Raw genomic sequence first — 26,114 nt, forward strand, 5'->3', positions numbered from 1 at the left:
CATATTTCATTATTTCTGTCCAAACTGCTGAGACCAGGGTTCTATTCGATCCTTTTTCCTACATGTTCTTCCGCTAAACTATCTATAATGAACTACCAGCCCCCACTGTTAGAGGAAGATGATTTACGAGTCATGATAAACGAAATGTTGGAAAATAGTGGGGAGAATTGTGATAGTGAAGTAAGATCTGCCGAAGGGGAGTTCGTAAGTGACAGGAAACTACGTGGAATAAGTACTGCAGGCTCGAATATACAGGGTTTAGGTGTAGCTGATGCGAATGTTCAGCAGTCGTAAAAGGGACAACACGTGTTCGATTGCAGTTCAAGTAGCGATCATGATAGTGACAGTTGTGACGATAATACAGATTACAATCCAACCTTTGCAAGTTCTTCATCAACTTATACTGAAAATGGACAAAGAAATTCCTGCTTTGATCCAAATTTCCACCGTGATGTAAAAAGTGTGTTTTTAGGGAAAACAAAACTGAGTGAAATATTTTAATTACTTTTTATGACGAGATATGCCAGAACATAGCTGAACAGACAAAAGATGCCGAGCAGGAAATCTAACATAAAACCCAGTTTTGTAAGACGAAAGGAAAGAATCAAGATCAAGACCGTGTCCGGACAAGTAAGGACAAAATAAAGCTTCTTACAGCCATTCTGTTGCCGCAGGGGATTGTACAAAAACCTAAATTAGGACACTATTTCTCGCAAATCGCTTGTTCACTATGCCTATTTTCTATGAGCTGATAACATAGAAGAGATTTTTTTCTCGCCACATTGAGTGGCCTGGCCGGCCTCCTGAGCCCAACTTGGCAGGTTCGATTCTGGCTCGGACCGGTGGTATTTGAAGGTGCTCAAATACGTTGGCCTCTTGGCAGTAGATTTACTGGCATGCAAAAGAACTCCTGCGGGACTAAATTCTGGCACCTCAGTGTCTCCGAAAACCGTAAAAGTAGTTAGTGGGACGTGAAGCCTATAACATTATTATTACTATTAAATTTTCCTCCACAGCCTTTTACATATCTCTGACAATAAGGTGAATAATGCACAACTTCCTTCCAAAATATACGAGATAAATCCAGTATTTGACCACCTGTTAACAAAATTTTCGGAAGCTTATACCCCTGATGACAAAATGTCAATTGATGAGAACCTCTTGCTATGGGTAGGGTGGCTAGGGTGGAAAGTTTACATAACAAGAAAACGATCGCGTTTCGGAATGGAATTATATAAATTATGCGAAGGCGAGACAGGTTATATAAGATGAGCTGTTTCCGTGTGTATCATAATAAACAGCTGTAAAAGGCATAACACTGAAGACTGTAAATACTGTAAATATTACCCGTATTGTAATGTAATATAGTCTGTGTGTGTCACTTATGAATTGTAGAGAGGCTATACAAACCTGATCCCTCGAAAGCGCTAAACAACTTAACAGAAAATTTCTTGAGTATTATATTCGATTGTACATCTTTTAAGTACATGTAAAATTTGTAAATCTACAATTTACATATAGAGAAACATTTATTTCCAGGCAGAGATTGATAGTAAACTGCCTAAAATATTCAGGTGAAAGTTACTGTATAAACAAAAACCAGACCTTGCTGTTAGGAAGAACCAATCTCCATTTCACAGTGTGAAACCACTGAGTACGTTCTTGCACCTAGTACTGAAAACTTGAAATAATCGAATTTTTCAACAATTAAATACATTATATCCAAGTAAACATTTCTCTTTTTGCCCTTCAATAGTTAATTTTAGTCTAAGATTGTTTTTAATCAAGTAATTAAATATTATGTTCAATCAGGGAAATCGCTCCCCACCTGAGAGTGAGCTAGTGTGTACCGAGGTCCCCGCTTAAGGGGTTAATGTTCCCCTAGAAATGAGATGGAGAAGTCATAAAACGTCTTCTCATATGAAGACTGGGTTAGAGAATTTTCATTGTAATGGTAGGCCTGCTTGCCTACCATCAGTCACAATCAGTTTGGGGAGTTTTCATTATAATGGCAGACACTTACTCTCCACCTGCCTTTTTACTTCCTCAGAAAGACTGTCTTAGTGTTTTTCCCAAATGAAATAAACAAAGGTCATTACCATGACGTCAGTAGTAACGGCGCGATTAAAAGCAACGCTTTCATATGAAATACTTGATCAAATGAGAAACCACACATTCTCGCTTTTAACAAACAGTACTACGCTACCGATCTAACAGCCCGAAGTTCCAGAGCTGGAATGACCAAGCCACAGACAGCCATGATCCGTGAACACCTCATCTTTTTTTTCAGCGGTGGGGGGAGGGGGTTCGAATAGTGGAGAGTCCCAGAGCAAAAACTATGCCGTTTTACTAATCTGTTTCCTAGGAGTACCCGATGAGTCTGAAAATCTCGATTCACTACGCTGACGGCAGAAAAATCTGACTTGGAGGCAAATTAAGAATTAAATTTTATAAAATGTTACAAAGGACATGTTTCGCCCATATTAAGGGCATCATCAGCCTCAAACTCAAACCTGTTTGGTGAATAATCAGGATCCTGATTGTTCTTACAAATCATAAAATGAGGATATCAATTTAGGTGTTTGTCTAACATAAAATTATTAGAATGTCCTTGGTTAAAATCGTAGTATCAAGCTGCATGATACAAGTTCAAAAGATTACACTTTCCGGAGCGCTGAGTTAATGCGCCCAAAACCTGTTGAGGGTAGAGCAATAAACAGCACAATCTTTATAATGAAATATAAATGTGTTTCCTTGAATACTCCTACTGGAGGATAAGAAAAAATAAAGCTGATAGACTGTTAAAGATGTTAATTTCTTAATTCAAGACAGTCTTCCTAAGTAGGTAGCTGGTCAGCTGTCTATAGTCTTATTTAACTGGCTTGAAGGAGTGAAAGTCGAATGTGTTACGATAACAGTCTTCTTTAAATAGTTGTGGGAGCAAGGAAAGGTATATTGACGTTGATAGAGCTTTTTAGTGTGAAGGCTGTAACAAAAGGAGAGTGAATGCTTAGGAAAGGTATTTTTGAAAGGAATGTGGGTGTTAAAAAAGAAAACGTGGAGAATGTATAAACACTTATCCTTTCGTCTGTAAAGATATGGAAAGTTATGGAAAGGTTACCGGTAGTTGAAGAAAAACGTTATGTGTATGTTCGTTTATTTCTTTGACTGTTATAGTGTTAATCAGTTGCTATGGTAGCAAGTGTCAGTCATTCAACGTCAATATTCCTTTGACTTTCGCTCCTTCAAGCAAGATAAATAAGACTACAGACAGCCGAATACCTTGAATACAGTGAAAATGATGAAACCAAAGATGGGGAGACTGACTGTGACAGTGAAGACAAGCAAATCTGATGAAACTAAAGAAGAGATTGAAGGGCCTGAAGAAGAGGGTGATGGGGGATGATGGAAAGGAAGAAATTGAAAAATATGTTCGAGATCCACCATTACACGGCCACCAATTGTTAAAGCGCGTAGAGCAGCTCATCAGGGCTGAAGAAGAACAAAAACATGAAAAGCAACTGGAGGAACAAGTCTTGGATTATAAGCTAATACCCGCCAAGTCAGTACCGAAGTCAACGCATGAGCCAGCTAATTTAATGTCAAATTTCATTTTTTGTCCGTATAGAACCAAGATTTACATTAAGAAATATGGGTAAGTGGTTCCACCTATTCAATACTACAAAGTTGTGAAGTTATTAATACGTCACAATATTTATTTGATCTCATTATTGGGACCGGTTTCGGCAACTATACCTGCCATCATCAGCCTGAGAAATTTGTTACAAGGCATTTTTGAAAACTACGCTAACATAAATTTTAAAAATTTATGTATGTACAACTTGTTCTTAAACCAAGTTTTTGTATTGGGTGTACACCATATTCTACGAGATACAATAAAAGTCATAAATATTATACAATCTTTTTAATATAAAAATAGTAAATGACGTCAAATTGCTTGTAGATGTTATTGTAGATGTCATTTCGCAAGGCAGTTCCTCTTCAACTTTACTTTTATCAACTTGGTGCTTGAGATGAGTTTCTATTTACAAAAGGAATTTCTCTTTGTCTCCACTTGAGTCGCACTAATATGCAGTTTATTTTCTTCTTTTAGATCCGTCTAGGTTCGAGATCTTTCTAGATCTACAAAAATCCTTCCGAACATATTGTTTTTCGAGAAATCTCTGCCATAAATCTACAATTCTCAAATCTAAGCATATTTATGGATACAACAATAAAAAATATAAGATCAATATTATGTGAACATAATTTAATTTAATGTATCCACACAAGATATCAGTCACTATACTCTAGATACTATCAAGGCAAACTCGAACATTCTACATAGTTCGTTAACATATATTCTACGAGGAACTGTTTTTATTAAAAAAATGGGTGCTGTAATCTTACTTTCCCGCGTGTATAATGATATAATATTCTAATCAGCCAATTTTACTGTATGTTAAATATAATTAGAATGTTTATAATTTGATACGGCCAACTGAATGTTTCTAATGTCCAATTAAGATATATTTTTGAAGAATTTTTTACAAATACTAAATGCTGTAATCAACCTTTTATAATATCTACAAGCAATTTGACGTCATTTACTATTTTTATATTCAAAAATTGTATAATATTTATGACTTGTATCTCATAAGAATTATTCTAGTCTTTGTATTTTAAATACACAAGTTTTATGGTATACACCCAATACAAAAACTTAGTTTAAGAACAAGTTGCACATACCTAAATTTTAAGAATTATGTTAGCGTAGTTTCCAAAAATGCCTTGTAACAAATTTCTTAGGCTGATGATGGCAAGTATAGTTGCCAAAACCAGTCCCAATAAGGAGATAAAATAAATATGTGACATATTAATAACTTCATAACTTTGTAGTATTGAATAGGTAGAACCACTTACCCATATTTTTTAATGTGAGCCAGATAAAACACAATGAAAGTTAAAAAAGCTAAAGCAACAGCTCAGCCATGCCCTTAATGACCCGCGAATGAGTGTGTACTTCACACATAACGGCATCCAGTGGAAATGTACAAAACCACATCCAGCTTGATGGGGAGGGAGGTGGGAAAGAATGATGGGAACAGTTAAAAGATGCCTAAGAAAGGTTCTGGAGAAGATACTGAGGAGGCACTCAAAACACTAGTGGTGGAAGTAGAAGCCGCCATTAACTTAAAACCAATAATTAAAGATGGATTTGACACACCGACCCCAAGTCATTTCCTTCAACACAACTAACTGCCCTGCCCACACGCTCCAAACCCCCGATCCAGATGGACCTGGGGAAGGAGGCCAATACTCAGAGAAAATGCAAAGGACTTCCTAAAGAGAAGGAGAAATGAGTATCTTCTTTACCTCAGGAGCTACAACGAAGTTCGACTCCCAAACAGACAAAAGAGGGAGTGCTGAGTAAGAGACGTGCTGCTTCAGGATGACCTGCAACCTACACACCTGTGGCAGAAGGCGTGAATTGCAGAAAGGAGACAAGACAGAGACAATAAGGTATGAACCATCATCCTTCAGATGGCCACCGGGATCAAGATTTGTTGGCCTGTACAGCTGGTCTTGTCTCTGGAGATCGACCAGGGTGGGGAGGATGTACCATAACTCCTTTCTACGTTTTATTTTCTCTTTGTAATGTATACTGTTGATAGCTGACGGTTGGAATAAAAAAGATGGATGCACTGTAGACATATTATGATTACAAGATTCTTAATATCACATCACAAAACCCAACAAGCAGTGTAGATTCTACCTTCGGCATTGAAGTCTCATGTCATCATCTCCGTGTATTTAGTGTTTATCAGCCTAGTAGAAAACTAAATGCCTTAATTTAAGACAATGACTTCTCTAAATAGCATTGTAAGTAGTGACAGGAATTTAAGTTTTGAAAATAGGCTAGAATTAAAGAAGTTAAGGCCTCCACAGCCAATAATAATAATAATAATAATAATAATAATAATAATAATAATAATAATAATAATAATAATAATCCCTCGGCTAACATGTGCAGACATTTTTAGCCGGTACCATCTGGCCACCTGCTCATCAATTGACGTTCCATTTCACTCTAGGCCTACTACGTGGCAGAGTAGACTGAATCTCTCCTGGGCATCTATGGCATAGTCTTAATTGATTTTGTCAGGTAAACACCAAATGTGTCACCAGGCATCTTTTACATGCTGACATCGTATAACTGCAAAAGAACGGAACAAGAATGTGTATACAAGGAAATTCAGTCTGTCATTTTATAAATATGCCGAACAACTGTGTGGATGTAAAATAAGAAATGCCTTCTCTTGTTTGGCAATGAATGCTATTGACCCTGCATTGACAAAAGTCGGGGTTTCAGACATAAAGCACCTTGGTGGAAACGTAAAAACATGCAAAATGAGTGAGAAACACAAACGGCAGGTATTGAATTTGGAATACATTTTCAGTCTATGTTTTAAGTGTATGTAGGTTGTAGGGCTACTGTATTTACGTTTGTACTTTTTGTTTTGCTTCAAGATTTTATCTGGTTTTCACCAAACAATCGTTCTGTCTCGGAAGCCGATTTCTATTGAGCCAGTGTCACCAGATTATTACTACTTATTAAAAAAATATCATGATGCTGGCAAGTCGATTGGGAAGGCGAAAGAGATTGCAGCACAGCCCTGCCGGAGTAAGTAAAATTCGATAGGCATACTGTCAACAGTCTTGTGTGTATTTGAACACCCGCTATTACTTTTTTTGCAATCTGCTTTACATTGCACCGACACAGATGAGTTTTATGGTAACTATGGGATAGAAAAGGGCTAGGAGTGGGAAGGAAGCAGCTGTAGCCTTAATTAATGAACAGCCAGGTGTGAAAATGGAAAACCATCTTCAGGGTTTTGATTCGAACTCACTATCACCCGAATGCAAAATAAAGCTATACGACCACTTGCTCGGTACTTGCTAATCCCTCAGTGTAATGAGGTTTTGTGATTTCACTATTTGAACTCCAGTATTGTTTTGTAAATCACTATCACCAAAGATGAATTCAATATCTCTGTCATTGTCTAGTAAATCTTCAACAAACTCCATCTTAATTTACACGCCACTAACACTCACCGTACGTCACGAACTGTTTGACTCACCTTGACTTCAAGCCATTGTAACGGTCAGTGGTTTTTATGTAAAAAAAAAAATTTAAAGGATACTCTCAGTTGTAGTCTGACAAAATATAATCTCAATTTTTGGCAATTATGCACAGATCGGTTGTCACTTTTCGGGCAGACATCTTTATTAGAAAAATTGATTACGCTATTTTATTTGTGGTCAACATATCACGGTGGTAACTGCACTCAGCATTTCTAATCATTTTACATTTTAAAAATAAGTGAACACATAAGTATAAGCACTGTGGTAGTGTCTATTTTGCTGACCTGCTTACAGTAAATTCTACACTTGTAGAAGAGGCTGATCACAGCCATCTTCATGCTTCCTCCCCTCGCTTTTCATGTCGGTCACCAGATGTTTTTCTTTCAGGAACCATGAATCCACAGGTTTGAAAATTCTTAGTGGAGGGCCAACCAACTTGATGAACATAAGATTTGCTACTGTATTCAGATGCAGTGATGCTCTTGTGGAAGTCAAGATCAAGTTTAATTTGTGAGAACCCTCTTTCACATTCCCTTGTCAAAATTGGGATGCTGCTCATAGTGTTAATAAGGGGCAAGAGAGACATTGGGCATTTTTTTTGAGTAAGATATTCACGGAAACCTTCGAAGATTTGTCTTCCAAGGGGCTTAAAATGTTAACACAAGTTTCTTACTTCTGCTTCTCTAAGAGTTACATAAGGATTTTCCGGCCAAGTGGTAGGGTCCAAACCTGTAGCCAATTCTGGGATTTTAATGTCTTCTGATGTTAAAAGGTGGTTCTCCATAAACCTACGCATAGAACTTCACAGCATTAATATGATTCCCTTTATTTTTTGCTCCTTTTTCGAGATTCACACCTTTAAAAATTAACAGTGCTTCTGCTTCCAAGATTTCAGTGTAGTATGGGCAATGTTTTGTCTTTCAGAAAACATCTTAACCCTTTCTGGGTCACGGCGCATTAATACATTGCATCTTGCAGGAAGTACCACAGCAGTTACGGCACAATAGATTGAGTTTCGAATTTCTGAGCATCATATCTTCGCTTCTCTTTGACTTTCAGCAATGACTGAAAAATTTGTTGTATCTGCCATCTATCGGCTATATTACGGAAGCTTGTGCTAATTTGTATTCTCTTTGGGAGCACTGTTAACTTTAATTTTTCATGTGAATGTCTGCCACACTTGCGAGTCAATGTGATCTGATGAACACGACTGCTCACAGGTATTCGGAAGTTGTGAAAGGTGATGAACAAGCGTTACAAATGTTCATGAATGATGAAAGTAAGGGTTCAGATTTGTGCGACAGTGATTTAGAAATTGTTGATTATATTGTACCCAAAATTTCAACTGTCGATGATGAAGGTGTAAGGGACAGTGATGAATTACAACCAGCTACCGCGAAGAGGCAAGAACGAAATGTATCAATTGATCACCAGGTCTGGGAAAAAGAAACGGGTACTAATAATAAATTTTTACCTACTGATTTCGGCTATAAGCCTGATCTAGCCGGAATCCAGGATCAATCTTTGAAAACTCTCCAGAAGTAGACATATTCAAAAGACCTTTTCCGCGTACCTTACTGGAAAAAATAGTCTTAGGAACAAACTTTTATCATACGCAATAAGTAGAGAATAATTTGGTCATTTCTCCCAAATTCCAAGAGCCAAAATGGACTGATGTTACTGTCGAAGAAATGTATTTATTTTTAGCAATGCGTATGCTAATGGGTCATCCCTACAAACACAGCTTACAAGAATATTGGTCTACCGATCCTCTCATTCACACTCCTGCATTTTCACAGTTCATGTCCTGTAATCGGTATAAAGGAATTCTACAGTTCCTTCATTTCACTGACAACTTCTAACCTCAAGGCAACGGACTATACAAAATCCGGCCTATTATTGAGCACCAGAAACAAACTTTCCCTGCCATCAGCCTTTTAGGGATTTATGCATCGACGAAAGTCTAGTTCTGTTCAAAGGACGCTTAGTGTTCAAGCAATACTTTCCCTCAAAAAAAAGTAGATTTGGTGTGAAATTATTTATACTTTGTGACTGTGAGACTGGCTACATTTAGATATTATTGTATATACTGGAGCCACAACAGAACTTGAAGATTCACAGATAGGGTTTTCTGCTTCTGTTGTCCTCACTCTCATGAAACCATATTTCAATCAGGGACATACACTTTATACTGACAATTTTTACACCAGTCCAGAACTTCTAGAAGCTCTGCATGCACAGCATACTCATACCTGTGGAACAGTGAGGAAGAACAGAAGGGGAATGCCAGGGTCCACTACTAAACTACAAAGACGTGAGGTAGAAGAGAGGCATACCTCAAATCCCTTGCTGTCAAATGCATGGATAGAAGGAAGTAAACATGCTCACAAATGCTCATACTAGTGGAATGGTTGATACAGGCAAGACTGAAAGAGCCACAGGAACAGGAGAATTATCCTAGTGTCTGTTCAGGACTACAATCAGGAAATGGGACCAGTTGATAGATCTGACCAGATGATTACGGGTGTGCAGCCATCACGAAAATCCATAAAATGGTATAAAAACCTATCCTTCCACCTGTCGGAGATTGTAATTCTGAACAGCTTCATTTTAGAAAGGGTTTTGAAAGGACTAAAGAGACCTCATAAGGCGTTCAGAATGGACGTCATCCGATCACTAGCAGAGAATGCTTCTCCAAGAGCCACACGACCTACTGGAGGCCAACCTTCAAATGGTGATACACCTGCAAGGTTAAACCAGCAACATTTTCTTTCTGTTATTCCCCCAAACCAACCAGAAGGCAAACCACCATCCAGAGTGTGCCATGTGTGTGTGCACACACTGCAAGAAGAGAGAAGAAGACCAGGAGGACAATTTACCAGTGCAAGGACTGCAACAAAACAGTGCCCAGCCACATGCTTTGAGGAATATCATCCAAAAAATCCTTTAAGCAGGTAAATTGTGTGATGTTTTTCATTTCATTCATCTGTATTTTACCGATTTTTGTGAATATAATGTCCCATGAGTGTGTTTTGCTATTTATAGAGAGGTTTATTTATGTGCCTCTAAAAACCTAAATTGTGGGGTATGTGAGTGTTTAGAAAACCTGACCTTGAAAAAGTTAATTTGCTGGCATATCTTCTTATGGGCCAAATAAATTGTAACATCCCAAGCTTGCAAGCCAACACCAAGTTCTGTCAACTCCTGAAGTGCATCACACATCAATGCAAGGTCTAATATAAAGCTTGATGATGCCTGTTTAAAGGGGCCTAATATCTAAGGTCATAAAGCTGACACTGGTTATGCATTTAAGGCGTCCTCCACATATGCATACTTGCCAACTTAAAAAAAAAAAAGGAAGAAGTTTTAATTCTCGGATTTCATCACGTATATTGCGCCACGGTCTCGAAAAAAGGAAAGAATATAACAGGTAGTCATATTTACAGTTACAAGGTGAATTGACCATTAAATTTAAAATCTTATACTGAGAAAACATACAAATGGTTACAAGAAAATGTAACAAACCCAGAAGAAAATGCATAATAGTTTCCTAGATTTGTAACATGAAAATTCAAAATTAATTTTTTGTAGGTATCTCTGAATACATGGAGATAACGTGTTATATGTTTTGTGGTCATAATGTGAAAATAAAATACCAGAAATGGTCGCCGACACAACTGTGATATACATTCAACTCGCTAGCCTCTCTTGCTCGTAAGACGATTGCCAACCCGAATTCCCAGCTGTAAAACTCACACAATGCTGTAGTGAGTGGGAAACAATACACGAAGGGAACGGACGATACACTCGTCAAATAAACCATCAAATAAGTACGCTTGAAAATGAGGTTGCGTAAATTACACAAACACACAATAATTCATCCTAGGGGAAGAGTACTGACCGTATTGGAGGCTATATTTCTCAAAAATAGGAAGTAAAAATAAATCTGAAAACAAGTTAAAAAAAAAAAAAAAAAAAACAACCAAAGTTTCGGTGTAAATCGGGAAGGTTGGCTGGAGTATATATATGTCTTGCTCAGCTTTGTCTCTTTTGGGATCATCTTTGGCACTTTTGAAATGTGTCACTAAGGGCCGACTGTAGTACAAACATCACTGATTAGATATCAGTTTTAATCTAAGTTCAGGAAATGATCTGACATTAGATCAGTGCCCTATTGTATAACAGTGATCTAAGATCAACTAATCTAAGTTCAATTTTGATCCCAGTTCATATGCGAGTGCTTGGCAACAGCGCAGAAACAGCTGAGGGTCGCGAGTCGCGTTGAGCAGTGTGAATCTGTTTTCATTCGTATTCTGTGTGCCGAGAAAAAGAAAGGAAAAAAACTGACAAAATATTTGTATTGAACAAGTAAGCAGAGAAATAATACATTAATCCTGTATTATGTAAGTTAAACTTGTCGGCAAGCAATAGGCCTACACTTCATTTATTTTTTCTATTTCAGGCTCCTGCATCCAAATCAGCTGATGTGCTCACGAAGTCACGGTCGCCTAGCACAAAATGAAAATGGAGACCTTAAAACTTGATAAAATTTAAAAATTGAAAATTTTAATGAAAAGGAGAAAGTTAGGCCTGGACAATAAGGAAAACTGGGTTTAATGGCATAGTAGGCCTACAGTGGCATTATTAGATGCATACAGTTGTAAAGTACATTATGTTTTTGGTTATTTTTGTTGCAGATAAACTGTTGGTATAATTTAGTTTGAACCACTTTTCGTAATAGCCAACTGTATATTTTTTGTAAATAATGTTACCTAAATACATTATTAATAATTGCTGTCCTTATAGCAGTGTTTTCTCTTTCATGAACGTTATTTGCAGCAAGTACTGGAATTTCTTCGAATGCTCTTCTTGCAACGAACACAGCCTCATCTCTTTCAGGGACCTCATCTACTGTATTTACAGCGATATTGTGCAAGACGAATGCTGCAACTATGATTACCGGAACACGAGCTAACTTCACTCTTAGCCTCATACTGCGACAAGGGAACCGTCTTTTCACAACCCCAAATGTTCTATTTCTGACCTGGTTGCTTTATGGGCTCGATTATAAACTCGCCCTGCAGCTGTTTCGGCATTAAGTACTGGAGTCGGCAGGTAACGACAACACTGATAGCCATTTTCTCCCAGGAGTAATGCCTTCTGGAATGTTGCTTGTTTCGAACCGACCATGCACTCGTGCATTAATGAAAATATCGCTTATTTATTTATTTATTTGGCGTATGATGAATAATGACAACCTATAAACTATTTACACAACCAGTGAAAGATGAGTACAAAAAAATATCGCTATCGTGAGCAAATCCTGGCCATCTTGCTACGATATTTAAGGACCTGAGCCTAGCATCACAAATAACTTAAATTTAACAAAAACCACCCATGGTGATTCTTATAAACTTCTGCGTTATCGCCCCCAGGAGATATTATAGGTATGTGGGTACAATCTACAGCGCCTAGAACACCAGGGAAGTGTTGTACATCGAAAAAAATCACGCATGATTTTCCTCGCGTCAATTTGTTCGGAAGGCATTTTGATAAACTCGTGTTTCAGTGCAGCAATAAGATTAGATACGTGATGAATGGCTCTGCAGACTGTCGCTGGGTCTACATGCAGAAAATCACCAACGACTAACTGAAAACTTCGCGTGGCAAGGAATCTCAAAGTTAGTAACAACATGTGCATTGGAGGTTTGTTTCTCTTGGTAGGTTTAACTAGAATATCACGAAACCTGAATTCTAGCTGTTCCAGGGTATCTTTTCCCAAGCGATACCTCAGTTTAAACTTCTTCACTCAATTGTCCCATTGGATTTTCTTTTTCACAGAACACATGGGGAGCCCGACGCAATTCATCATTTTCATCATTAGAAGATATATACGAGAAATCAGAGTAATCCGACATCTATAAAATACGAACGAGATAGGATAATAATGTAAGCAATTTATTGAGGTTAAGTTAAACAATTATTACATAACACTGGAGTATATTGGGTATATACGGGCAGCAAGTATAGCAGCTAGCAATGTATGACAGACTTCAGCATATTTTCTTACCATTTAACGTAACAACACAGGTAATATTACTGTATGTTCCCTGTAACCGGTACTTCAGTGGCTACATAAACACAGTTGAAGGGAGGAAAGTAAATCAAATTACAAGGTACCTAAACACTATACACAACGTAATCATGTAATGAATGAACTGTGGCAAAAACAGCAGAAATAAATATCAATGAGGGCAATTTGACGATAACAAACAAGGAACGTGGGACGTAACTGGGAACCTACCAGGGGCATGGATATGTCTAGGTTGCGGTTCGGAAAAATTAACAGTGATCTTTGATTTTCAAAATATTTACAAAATAAATAAAATAAGAACAGTTTCAGTCAATGTGGAAAATGCCGATACACCTTTCGTAAGATGCAGACATGTTCTTAGAGACACATCAGTTATATATTCTCTGACAAGAGCTTCCTACAAGTTCAAAGAGTTAAGCAAGTACATCTCAGTACAAATCAACTTCCACAAATACAACATTGAAGGTAAGAGGAAGCACAAAATACTATTACGTGAAATCAAAACCAACTTTTCACATCTGATCAAAAGAGTGGCGATTAGGGCAAACTCCTGTGATACACCAACGAAAATTAAATGGAACTTAAAACGCACAGAAAGCAGCAGCGTTTACCCCCAGGCTGCTCATGCTGGTACCAAGGAGACGTTCACGACATCAAAACCTTCGGCAGGCTCGGCAGGCCAAGACTAAGACGGCTCAGAGACTTAAGACCTCAGACCCCTCACGAAATGTTGCCTAGCTCCTTTTAAAGGGGACCCTGGCCTTGGAGTAGCCAATCAGAATGCAGGAGCTTGCCTGGATTGACCAATCACAACACTTACTTCAGTCGCGATGTTTAAATACTTTCTCAAATACATACGATCGCGAATCTTCCAATTCCAGAAAAAAGTCAGAACATACTTTCTAGAATACATAACTAACAAAGGCTAACACACCCTGTTCAAAAATTCATGTCACAACTTTCTGTACAGTTCCAGTAAATATAGAAATGAAAAATACTAGTTACAAATATCATATGTTACCAAAATCTTTACACTGTACAGGTTAGGTAGTTACATGGGAATACAAATAAAACATTCTATCACGACACTTCAGATCATACAGTAAGTACTACTTAACAAGGTTTACAAATAAAATCTATAACACTTTCTACTTTCAATACATTCTACACCTGTGTCATTCACGATCAGTTGTTCTTGTATCTCGAATAGCAAACAACTCCTTAAACTGAGATCTGAGAGATTGATAAGAGAAATTTCTCCAAACAAAGTTGATCTTAGTTCAGTGCGAATTGATCTCAGATTAACGTTTATACAATACAAATGTCCGAGTTTTGCGTGAACCAAGATCAATTTCGTCTCTGATCTAAGATCAAACGGTTTATACAATCGGCCCATAAACTTCCAACATTTTTCCATACAGCTGAGACTGCTCTAAAGCTAGAAGCAATTCATGTTGTATCTAGAATCCTTCCAATTTTTAGGAGTACAGTTTCAAGTTCCTCTGCATGAGCCTTCAATTCCCTGACATTTTTAGGTGGCGGGTGATAAACTGTAAACAGGAAAGATTTGATGTGGTTTACATGTTAGGGGAAACCTTGACACAACACCACCACCTACAGAAAGCTTTAGCCTGCGACTGGCACAATGCCAAAACAAAACATTAGGAATCTGTTGCTCTATTAAAGTAATTGTACACCCTACTTTCCTACCATTACTGTAGCCCTATCAATTGAAACTGCAACAAGATTCTCTTTCAGAAACTCATTTGGGAGCACTGGGGTTCAATGGTAAGTCGTCAATGCACTAAATAAACTTTCAGCAGTGACATCTCGCAATTCGATAATTCGCCAAAATATGTTTGTTGGCTGATCAATATCTGGAAGTGTTGTCCTCGGGTACAACATCAGTGACAGCAGCTGACTGTGGTATTTTCATCTATAAGGAGGGCAATTTTACTATTGCCATTCACTATCATGTTTGCTACCTTATTTCTCATTTCTGTTGCGATATGAGAAACAATATTTATGCGTGCATTAGTTTGATGAAGAATGCGGCCCATATTAACGGCATTCAATTCCTGCACGTCAATTTCAGTTTTGAAATTATAGAAGGATTGATTTTTCTTTACTTTATATGCTATTTGAAAGACATTGGCAGTTATTTCCTCTTTCGAACCCCTTAGTGCATGCAATTTCCAAAGTTTTCAGTTTTGCTGTTTTAAGTATTTTAACTGTAGCCTGATGAGCTGAACTCTCTTTATGTTTAAATATTTTCTTGTGAGACAAAGCATTAGCTGAAATTTATTTTCAGTTCCACCAGTTGCACAAATAGAAACTGAAACCCATTGCTGTGAAATGTTCATCCCTCACGAAGTGATTTCAGTTCGCAAGTCGACAACTTCTTTACAAATTTTGCAGGCAAGTTTCTTATTTTTTAACCACCAACAGTTTGTATTTACTGCAAAATTCCAGTTTTTTCTTCACATCCCAGCATTCGGGAATGTCTTCCGTCACACTGTTACATGCGGAAGCTCTTTGTTGTGATCTACTTTCACATTACCACACGACAATGTTGGCGTTTCCCTGTCATTGCTTACATTTGAATCCTTACCTTTCAGCTTTTTCGATGCCTGGGTGGGTGTAAAATAGTTATTTTCCTTATCCTTCAAAACTAACCACACACACTAACAACGTAACTTGCCATCAAACACTAGATTACGTGCTTGTGAGTACGAAACATTCTTTTTCATGATTGTTAGAGTACGTACCGTAAAATAGTTTCAGTTCAGGTGTTCAGATTACCAACAGTCTAATATTTTCTTTGCCTTCTTTAAAGTTACACACACCGTTAAATTCACAATATAACCATGAAAGACACGCCGCTTTATAATGCAAACCACACAACAAATCACAATACTAAAGAAAGTTCAATGGCACCGATATCACATCAGACAAACGCCAGCGATCGTAAGTACCTACATTAACCGTACAACCAACATACTGCATTAAAATACTAATTTTTGCCTAAACGAGTAAAACGTCTTCCAATAAGGCAGCAATAAGAAAGCTTTAGTCGAGCAGATAACAATAGGGCCTAATGTTTCGATTCTGCTGCTTAGTGCAGAGTTGCCGACCAAGAAAATCTGATTCGATAGGTCGATTTAAATTGAAGATTGCTAGAAATCTTCTCCACCTGTTGTGAACAGTGCCTTTACGCCAGCTGATCTATGAACTTTCAAGTCTGAAGTTATATTTGCCGGACTAGATAGAAATGTACTAATATATTTTTTAGAAGTCTTCCAATGTTTAAGGGGTTACGCATACCCCCCTGAAAAAACCCTGGTTAAGTGTGATATTGATTCAAGGTACATTATTTGTATAATCTCTTGGGTTATTTTTAGGGCTGTACGTTAATTATTATAATCTCATGTGCTATTTTCAGCTCTGTAACATTACAAGATAAGCAGATGCATCAGACAGCATCTGACTATGTTCATAATTTGTAGCGAGAGCTAGCCAGTACGTCTAACTGAGAACAAGGAAATGATATTGCTGACATTAAACTCTATGATTTCTTTCATAAGGAAAGCAGAAATATCCGGCTGCATAGATTTACAGTTTGCGTGTTGATAACTTCTACCCATTTGTGAATCCTACATTTTGGAGACAATTTTTCCTTTGAGATTAGATTTTATCAGTTTTTTTTAAACTACAGTTTGCATTTGGTTGCAACTAACCTAAAAAACAAAAGAACTTCTGATGTAATAAGTCTAATATTGTAAGTATGTAGACTAAAGATTCATGATCACTGTAGTTTTCATTTCATAAAAATGACTACAGTTATGACCTGTTTTCCAATTAAACGCACAGAGTGAAATCACAAGCCCTACAGGGTGGGTTAAGAAATCCCTCTATTTTAGGAACATATCAAATCCCCCTGAGATTAATTAGAAAGGTATTCTACTGTATTTATTTTTTCAAGAACTGCAACTGCTAATATTATGGCATTTACTGGAAATATTCTATCATATTTCCATAGTCATCATCAGTTTTCATGCACTTGCAACACTGTAAAAAGCAACATTGAAACCTCAACACAACCACATTTTTATAACTCACCAAGATTTTCAGTTTTTGTCTTCTTCTCGTCTTTTTCTTTCTTAAGCTTATCATCATCTCCCTTCTTGTTCTCTTCACCAGTATCTGTCAAAATAGGAACAGAGTTAATATTACACTTATTATTCATAAAGTTTAAAATATTGTGAGACAAAGTATCGTTTGCTTTATCACATTATCAATCCTTAGAACAATTTCCTATTGCTTATAAATTAATTCTGTCTCAATTTCATTGCAGCTAACTACAATTACATACATAATTTCATATTTTTCATTCAGCAGGAATTTTTCTTGTATCGCGGTTAGAGTTTGTGGACTTTAGCATTTGCAACAAAGGCAAAACATGTTAAAACTTTGTCAGGATATGTGCCTTCATCTTATATGACAAATATGAGTGGTTATTAGTGATTTTGAATCAGCAATAAAATGGGAAATACAATTTATGCAAAATAGAGGCAAAATCCTTGGTTTCATGCAAAATAAAGATATCTCTGTTTAAAAATGATGCATTTTTCTTGAAAATAAGATATATGTTATTTATTTCAGGGGAAAGAATTATTATGGCTCCTTAAATCTTTCAATGTGCGGAATATCTTTCAATGGCCAAAGAGCAGTGCAGAGAACAAATAAAACAGCTTAATACATTTTCAAGCGCACACATTCATTCGCTTCGTGTTGACCCTTCATCACAGTCAGTTATTTTTGACATAGGTGTTGAGTAGTAGTTCTGTTTTAAAGTATGATAGCGATTTATTGTCTGGTTGCCATGGGTAGAAGTGAAGTGACAATCGCAAACCTACTGTGTACCCAACATAGTGGTTCTACGCGCAAGTAAAAGTGATCCATGGTGTTTCCTACGTGATGGTACTAATTACAAGTAGTATCATGGTTCCAATTTGATCATCCCTGGGTCGTCCCTTTTAGTCACCTCTTACGACAGGCAGGAGATACCGTGGGTGTATTCTTTGTCTGCATCCCTATCCACAAGGACTTATTCATAAACTAGCCTATATACCCGCTCCCCAGCACCCCCCCCCCCCCCAAAAAAACCCAGAACCACGTGGATGGTTGTTTTGAAGCATTTACGACCTTGTTGAATGTTAGGTTAGGTCTCAAACTTTCAACCAAAAATCTGTGGATGTTTGACCTTAAATCCAAACAAACTTGGATGGACATTATTTTAAAATGTTACAATTTAACTGATCATATAGGATGTAAAATAATCGCTTGTCTCCATGTACATCAATGGAAGTTTATAGAGAAAAACTTCCAAATTTGATCAGTGATTCGCTAGGCCGGCACTACACCAAATGTTTAAGTATTTGTCCTTACCTGTAAACTTTATTATCACATCATCATCATCATTTTTAACAAAATTTTACTGGCATAATAGGTACGTCCCAGGATTAGGAGATCTGCCTCAAGCAGAGATTATGTTCTACATTGCGGAGATTCAGAGAGGGCAGAGGTGAATGCTGCATTGGACGGGAAGCCCACTGCAGTAATCGCAGACAAGACGTCGGACAACAGAAGCAGGTGTGCCTTTGCTGTTATTTGGCAAACAATTCAAAGAAAGAGGAAATTAAGGTGCAATTTAAGCAATGTATGCTTAAATGCATAACTAAGCTCTCAAAGCACATGAGCGTCAGTGATCGTCGTCGCCCGCTACTCTTTTCCGGGAATTTGTTTTTCTCCTGCATTTCTTTCTTAAAGCCTGTTGGCTCTGTGGAGATGTTGCTGATGACTGATCAAGCCAATCTTCGCATGAAACATGCGGCAAAACAGGTTGCATCTAAAGGTGGGTGAAGGACACGGTTGGATTTGACGTAGTTTCCGGTTTTCATATGTTTCAATTTCTTGTCTGCGATGTGCCTGCTCGAATAGTGAGACACCTTCTGCAGTAGCTTTGCGCCGAAGAACACAGTTTTGTGCAGTTGTTGCCCAGGTGTTAGCATTTATGTTGGTGCTATTGATAGTCTTTGGAATACTACCAAGGTAGGTGAATTCGTCTACTTGTTCAAGAGGTGTTCCTGCTATGGTGACATCGAGTTCAGGGTCGGTACCACCTGGTGTCGGCTGTGCAAGAACGTTAGCCTTATGGGTGTTGGTCAGACCAAATCGTTCATAAGCTTCCTTAAAACAATTGATGGATGTTTGAAGCTCCTCAGGTGTACGGGCAGGTGTTGCATTGCCATCAGCATATTGAAGCTCCATTATCCAAGTATTAAGAGTCAAACTCTGAGAACGAAATGGTGGGGGCAAGCACGCACCCTTGCTTAAACCCATTTGTGATGGGAAATTCTTCTGACAGTTCATTCAGGTGAAGAACTCGTCCAACCATTCCATCATGGGCCTGGATTAAGCCAACAAAACGGTCAGGACACCCAAAGCATCGTAATTCACATAGCATATCTAGGAACAGAATCAAAAGCTTTTTCCAGATTGTAAAGCGTGATTTGTTGTTCTCTTGGATCAAAGATCATGTCAATGGTACCTCTCGAGGCATGAAACCCACATTTCCTGGAGTGTAGCAAATACTTTTAGAAGATTTCCTTAGATTGCCAGAAGATAAGCTTTCCTCTATGTAGGCTGCAGCTAATCCAAGAAAGACATTCTTGTTACGTATAAAGCTAACTGCATGTGCCATGTTGCCGATGATCAGTTGTCTGTTATTGAAGGAGAAAGGGAAAACTCACCTCGGTAGAGATGCTTTGTGAAACAAGAAATCACAGAGCACCAATTAACAATGGTTAATAACCTCAGAAATAAATTCGCCCAATCACAGTATGCCGTAGACATCTGAAGTAAAAAAATCCTGCGGTTTCTTGTGTCGTTCTAAATTTGAAGAAGAAAAGCTGAACAATAACTTCTCTGATTTTCTCATCCTTTTCTAAAAAATTTTATTGGATTTTTCTCTTAGTTGCTGCTGTTCAAAACTTTTGGGTCCATGAACAAAAGTCACATCAGCAGCTCAGAAACTGCTCTCTCAGTTGCGAATGTCAATTTAGTACACCATACTCTAGGAAGAAGACTACAACGGTTAGACCTTAGATTATATTGATTATATTGTCCATCCTTCAACTGAGACTGTAACACTTATTTTGGAATACCAATATAATTGGTCCGTTACTGGACATTATAATTTTTCCAGCTAACTCATTCCTGTTGCCAGTATTTCACCCTAGTGTGCCAATTGGGGCTCATCAGTTGGCAACTAGCATACCTACAAGACGCACGACTAGTGCATATCGTAGAGGCTATTTCCTAAGCAACAAATGTTTTCATTCCCTATCCTGAAGGGATGGGGCGGGCCACCTAGAGGATTACGCCCTCTCAGGCTAAGAGATGCAGGCACGATGAAGAGGAAGTGAAGGATTGAGGAGAGGGGTAAAGGATGTGAGATAAAGGAGATGGGTTGGGTTTTTTGGCTTATGGGCACATTTCCTTACTGCATCAATTTGTTTACAATAGTAAGTATTTAAACAAGAATTTCTTGTTTCCATGTTTCTTTCATCCCATTTTTTGTTCTTTTTTCATAGTGACTACATCATACATACAAGTTACAAGGTCGACATGATTAGCAGACAGGAGATCCTTCGTCTAAGTTGACCAGTATGTAAGTATCGAAGGGAGGAGTGGGAAGGTGAACTGAATGTAAGTTGTGTGTTGGGTATTCAGCCCGAAGAATGGTTTGATCTTCCACAGATCCGCCAACAGCTGTGCTAGATAGCCTAGGCGTAACTGAAGAGGCATACTAGGGAAAAGAGAGTGAGGTAGTTTCCCGTTACTTTCCTATACTATATACAAAATTGGAACATCACAACATTGTCATGTAACCTACAGCAATATTAAATTATTCCCTGTGGGTAGGAGTGATCTACCCAAAGTACAGATTTCACCACAGTATTTTAGTTACCTAGGGTGACTGCTACACTAGGCCACTGGGTAGGCTATTTAGAGCCACCGGCAATGCCATTGCACTCCGACTTTTTCATTCTCAAAAATTTACGTTTGCTAGTCCACCAGATATTACGGAAATCGATTCCAGTAGGGAACCTGAAGTATTTGTCCTGAATGAGTAAATTTATAATACCAATATAATTGGTCCATTATATATACAATATTATAAATTTACTCATTCAGGACAAATATTTCAGGGAATCTATTTCCATAACATCTTATTTTTGAAGGCGTGCCAAGCATGCAACGAGATCGACCCATCAAAATTGATGTCTTGTAAATCAGTGCCTCAATGTTTATAGTATAGGCCTCTTCCCAAACACTCATCTTCTTTTGACTGTTCTACCATTTTACTCAAACAGTGGTAATGAATTTTACCAGACTTTAAATATTTTTTCTTTTTTTTACAATGTGATTTAGGTCGCGATGACACATATAGGTCTTATGACGACGGTGGGATAACAAAGAGCTAGGACGCGGAAGGAAACGGCCGTGACCGTAAGGCCAGCACTTGACATGTGTGAAAATTGGAAACCATTGAAAATCATCTTCAGGGCTTTCGTCAGAGAGGTTCAAACCCACTATCTCCCGAATCTAAGCTCACAGCTGCACAAGCCTAACCACACGGCCACTTGTTCGGTCTAACAATGCAGAAGCAAAATTAAATTAGATAATCTGAAAAAAGATTCTCAATTTATAGACAGGAAGTGTGGAAAGAGATTTTTCTATTTTTAGTGCAAGGCATTCACAACTTAGAAATAAATTAAGGACAGAGAAAGCTTCCAGATTGGTATTTCTAATAAAATGCTCCGGCAAACACACTGTACAACCCTAGTCATCCTAACTGAATCTGTGATAGAGTAAAAAAAAATTAAAATCCCACTTGCCAATACAGGAAGAATTTGATCATAATCAAAGTACCTGCTTCAGAATAGGACTTTTGTCTTATAAAAATGTGATCACTTTATTTTACTGAATGTACCTGTATTCTATAATGCACTAAGAATATTATCCTCTTGATCATGTAATCATCACATTCGTATGAAAACTCAAATATTCACATAAGTAGAAAAATCAGTATCATATTTTCTCGCGTAATTAATACACTTTTTTTGACAAAAAGCACTCACTCCATACGCTTCTGAGGGATGTGAAGTTCCCGTGCCAATCTCAAAATCCTCTTACATCCTTTTCAATCTTGAGCCTGCTCTTCCAAGTCATCAATTAGGAGGGTCCGCCATACCTTGTTAATCTCCTTCCTCCAGGTATTTCAGGGTCTTCCTGAAGGTCTTTTCCCATTGGGAGATTCCTTGTACAGATCTACAGTACTTGTGCTCTGCATCCTTAGTACATGTCCAGCCCAGCACAATCTGTTGGATTCTTACACACCCATTATAATGTGTTGAGAGAAAGTGCAAATCTCATAATTAGATCTTTTCTGCTAGCTTTGAGACATAGGATCGAACAATGGGCCAAATAATTTTCCATAAACATTATTCAAAATGACTTGCAACTGCTCCTACTCTTTCTTGGTTATACTCCATCCGTCTTACTAATAAAAAGTCCTTATACAGTTGTTTAACACTTGTATAGTTATACAGTGAATAAACCCTGTTTAAGCGTTTTATATTCTTCTTACTAATAAACGTGGTATATGCATTATATTACTATACAGCACGTATACACTCGTTCCAAGGTGTAGGAATCTCTTCCTGCAGTTCACAGACGTTTTTCGCACATTCACCGACTTTATGATCGATTCTGCTGGTTATCTACAAGCAAAACTTTCTGGAAAGTCGCGCAGTAGCACGGCATATCGAAAAGGCAGAGGCAACACAAAGTGAGACACCTGGAAATTGGCTTATACTGATATCAACATTTCTTCAGCTTGCTTGTGTAATGAACGCCAAAAAAAGAAAGGGAAAAGCTTAAGAAAAGATCAAAAGCTCCTATCTGGGATATTTCGGAAAACATAAGCAACTGTAATTGAATCGGCGAGTTGAAAAGGGTATGGTACACATTCCAAAATCCTTACTTTTCAGGAGAAAGGAAAAACTGTTTTGTAGCTTAAAAGAAAGGTTTGATCAAAAAAGTTTCTAATAGGCATTTATACATCATATTTCTGATATTCAACTACAAAGTATGGACATCATATTACGTACAGTTTTCAAGTTATACAATTTTTATGTCCCTTTTTAGGGTAGTCAAATCTGATAAAGATCTTTGTAGAGGCAGTTAATGTATAATACACTCGCAATTTCAAAAGTCTATTAAGCAGTAACACATTATTACACAAAAATATGCCCAACCATAATTTCTTTTATAGTCATTCATTGTCATTCCGTCTCTTTAAAGTGTTTTACTTTACGAAGATGTCTAGCCTCCATAACCTCCGACTGTTCAAAATACCGTGAAGATCATCGTCATCGTCCATTCTTTCAATGTGTGTTCAATGTTATAGATATAAGTCTAATATTTCACCAGGATTATATTACTGTAGACAATAAATACCATGAAAATAAACTGCTCACTCGTTTCTTTTTCCGCTACTCGCTGCTATACAGCGCTTATACAAGGGTCCTGGTCTGTATAAGCAATTCAATGAATAACTATAACAGATTTATACACAGCAGGCTCATACATGGTTTATTAGTAACGAATTTCACATAAACGGTGTATAAACCTTGTATAAATGTTATACACCGTTTATTAGTAAGATGGCATGTCTCGGAACCATACATAAGTACTGGTCGAATGATTGTATTGTAGATAATCACTTCTGCATTCCTTGATAAAAATTTGGAGCCTAATAGAGGGCCCATAGAACAAAATGCATGATTTGCATTCTTAATTCTAGTTTGTGTTTCTGTTGCCTTCGGTCTTGCTCATCAATCAATGCACCAAGGAATTTAAACTCCTCTACTCTTAAATATATATTTCCCCATCTTCAAAGGCAATCTGTCAACCACCTCATGATTTGATCTCTGTACAACCATGTAATGTGTCTTTTTATCATTTACCCATAAGCCAATTTTTGGTGCCATTTCCTCTAGTTCTACAAATAACTGCCTAATTTTTTAATTCATTGCGACCAATAAGAACAATATCATCCGCATATACAAAGACTTTATGTTTGTCTCCCCAATATGATGCTAGCAGGTACAAGAGCTAATTTCCTGATGATCTCCAGTGCAATGTTAAATAGAAGAGGAGATAGTGCATCCCGTTGTCTCAATCCAGTTTTATTCTGGAAGGAATTTGATTTTCTACCCTGTAGCAAAACACAGCTAACATTACCATCCATACATAGTTTGCACATGTTAATTTTATGAGAAAGCCACTCTCCATCATGATATGTTTCACGTCCCTTCTCTGTGGATTGAATCATATGCCCTGAAAAAATATATAAAGAGATAATGATCTGACTCCTTGTGTTCCCATACCGTATCATTAATAGTTTTAATTGCAAATATGTTATCTGTAGTGGACTTGTTACTACGAAAACTGTTCAGATAGTCCCCAATAACATTTTCAACAAATAGTTTTAAACGCTGTAAAAGAATAAAAGACAATTTTGTAGGCTGTGTTTACAAAAGATATACCACGATAATTTTGAAGTTATACCTTATCCTCTCCTTTATGAAATCTTTATTCACCATATTTAATAAGCTCAGCAGGAATGTTGTCACTACCTAAAGCTTTATTGTTTTTTAAACTATAATACTTTGTAATACCTCTTGATGAGATGGCTCTGTAATTTGTTGTTCTGATGGGGAACTAGATGGTTTACCAATGCAGGTTTCTGGATCATCATAATTCAGCAAGGAATCAAAGTATTGCTTACAGTAGTTTAATAATTTGTCTTGATCAGCAATTAAATTTCCAGACTTATCTCTCAAAATACTCAATCTTGGTTGAAATCCGTTTTTTAATTGTGTTGATACATCTTGCGGATGTTCCTGTTTCTCTAGTCATCTTGGATTGATTCTATTTGTTGCCTCAGGTAGGCTTTTCTTTCTAAGAATTAATTTACTACATTCTTTCTGTGTTTCTCTGTATAGTTCCTCAACAGCTACATTCTTATTAGACTGCAGCCACTTGTGCCATATTGCCACTTCATTAACTGCATCTTGACAAGCCTCATCGAACCATTTCTTTTTCTTACCAACACCTTTTCGTATCACTTTCACTGCTACTATCATCATGATTTATTTTGCGTTATTCCACATTCGTTCACAAACTTAGTCATTTGTTTCAACAATGTCCTCTATAGGATCATCTCCCAGAAAATCAAATCTGTTTGTAATTTCCGCATTTTAATCTTTCATCCTCTTGCTTCAGTTTCTCAGTGTCAACTTTGCATCTTACCTCAGTCTGTGACTTACAAGAGATTTTCAGTTTAATTTTAACAGAAGATTTTTGAAGAAAAATACAGGCGAAAACTTCGGATGCATAATTTGAGGAATTCAGATATTAAAAAAAAAAAAATTACAATTCATTTATATTTAGAAGACACATCAAATATGAAAGCAATTGGTTCCATTCATTTGCGGTTAATTGTAATTTGGCGTAAAATTTCGGAGTGAGATTTTTTCTGAAAAGTCAAATACGATACATCAGGTAAGTTGAACACGAAAGGTTCGAAGTACAGACACTGGAAACTATCATTCCCGTTACAAGCAGACAATATGACCTGAAGTGAAATAAACATGTGGTAATAAAAGTACAATTCATGTAAGTACATAATGACATACCAGCAAAAAGAAAACTCCAATATGAGAAGGGCCCGGCAAAGGAA

The 26,114-nt window shown here is 37.3% G+C and overlaps 1 protein-coding gene across 2 annotated transcripts in view; it reads right to left on the minus strand.

The window, feature by feature from the left end:
* Positions 1-26,114, minus strand: part of LOC136878841 (uncharacterized) — a 322,409-nt gene that overhangs the window by 41,275 nt on the left and 255,020 nt on the right. For both annotated transcript variants that reach the window (XM_067152369.2, XM_068229033.1), the window contains exon 13: positions 17,360-17,443. In XM_067152369.2, the coding sequence (XP_067008470.2) occupies positions 17,360-17,443 (84 nt within the window). The remainder of the gene's footprint in view (positions 1-17,359; positions 17,444-26,114) is intronic.

This window comes from Anabrus simplex, chromosome 8 (assembly GCF_040414725.1).
Source record: "Anabrus simplex isolate iqAnaSimp1 chromosome 8, ASM4041472v1, whole genome shotgun sequence".
In the NCBI taxonomy this organism is placed as follows: Eukaryota; Metazoa; Arthropoda; class Insecta; order Orthoptera; family Tettigoniidae; genus Anabrus; species Anabrus simplex.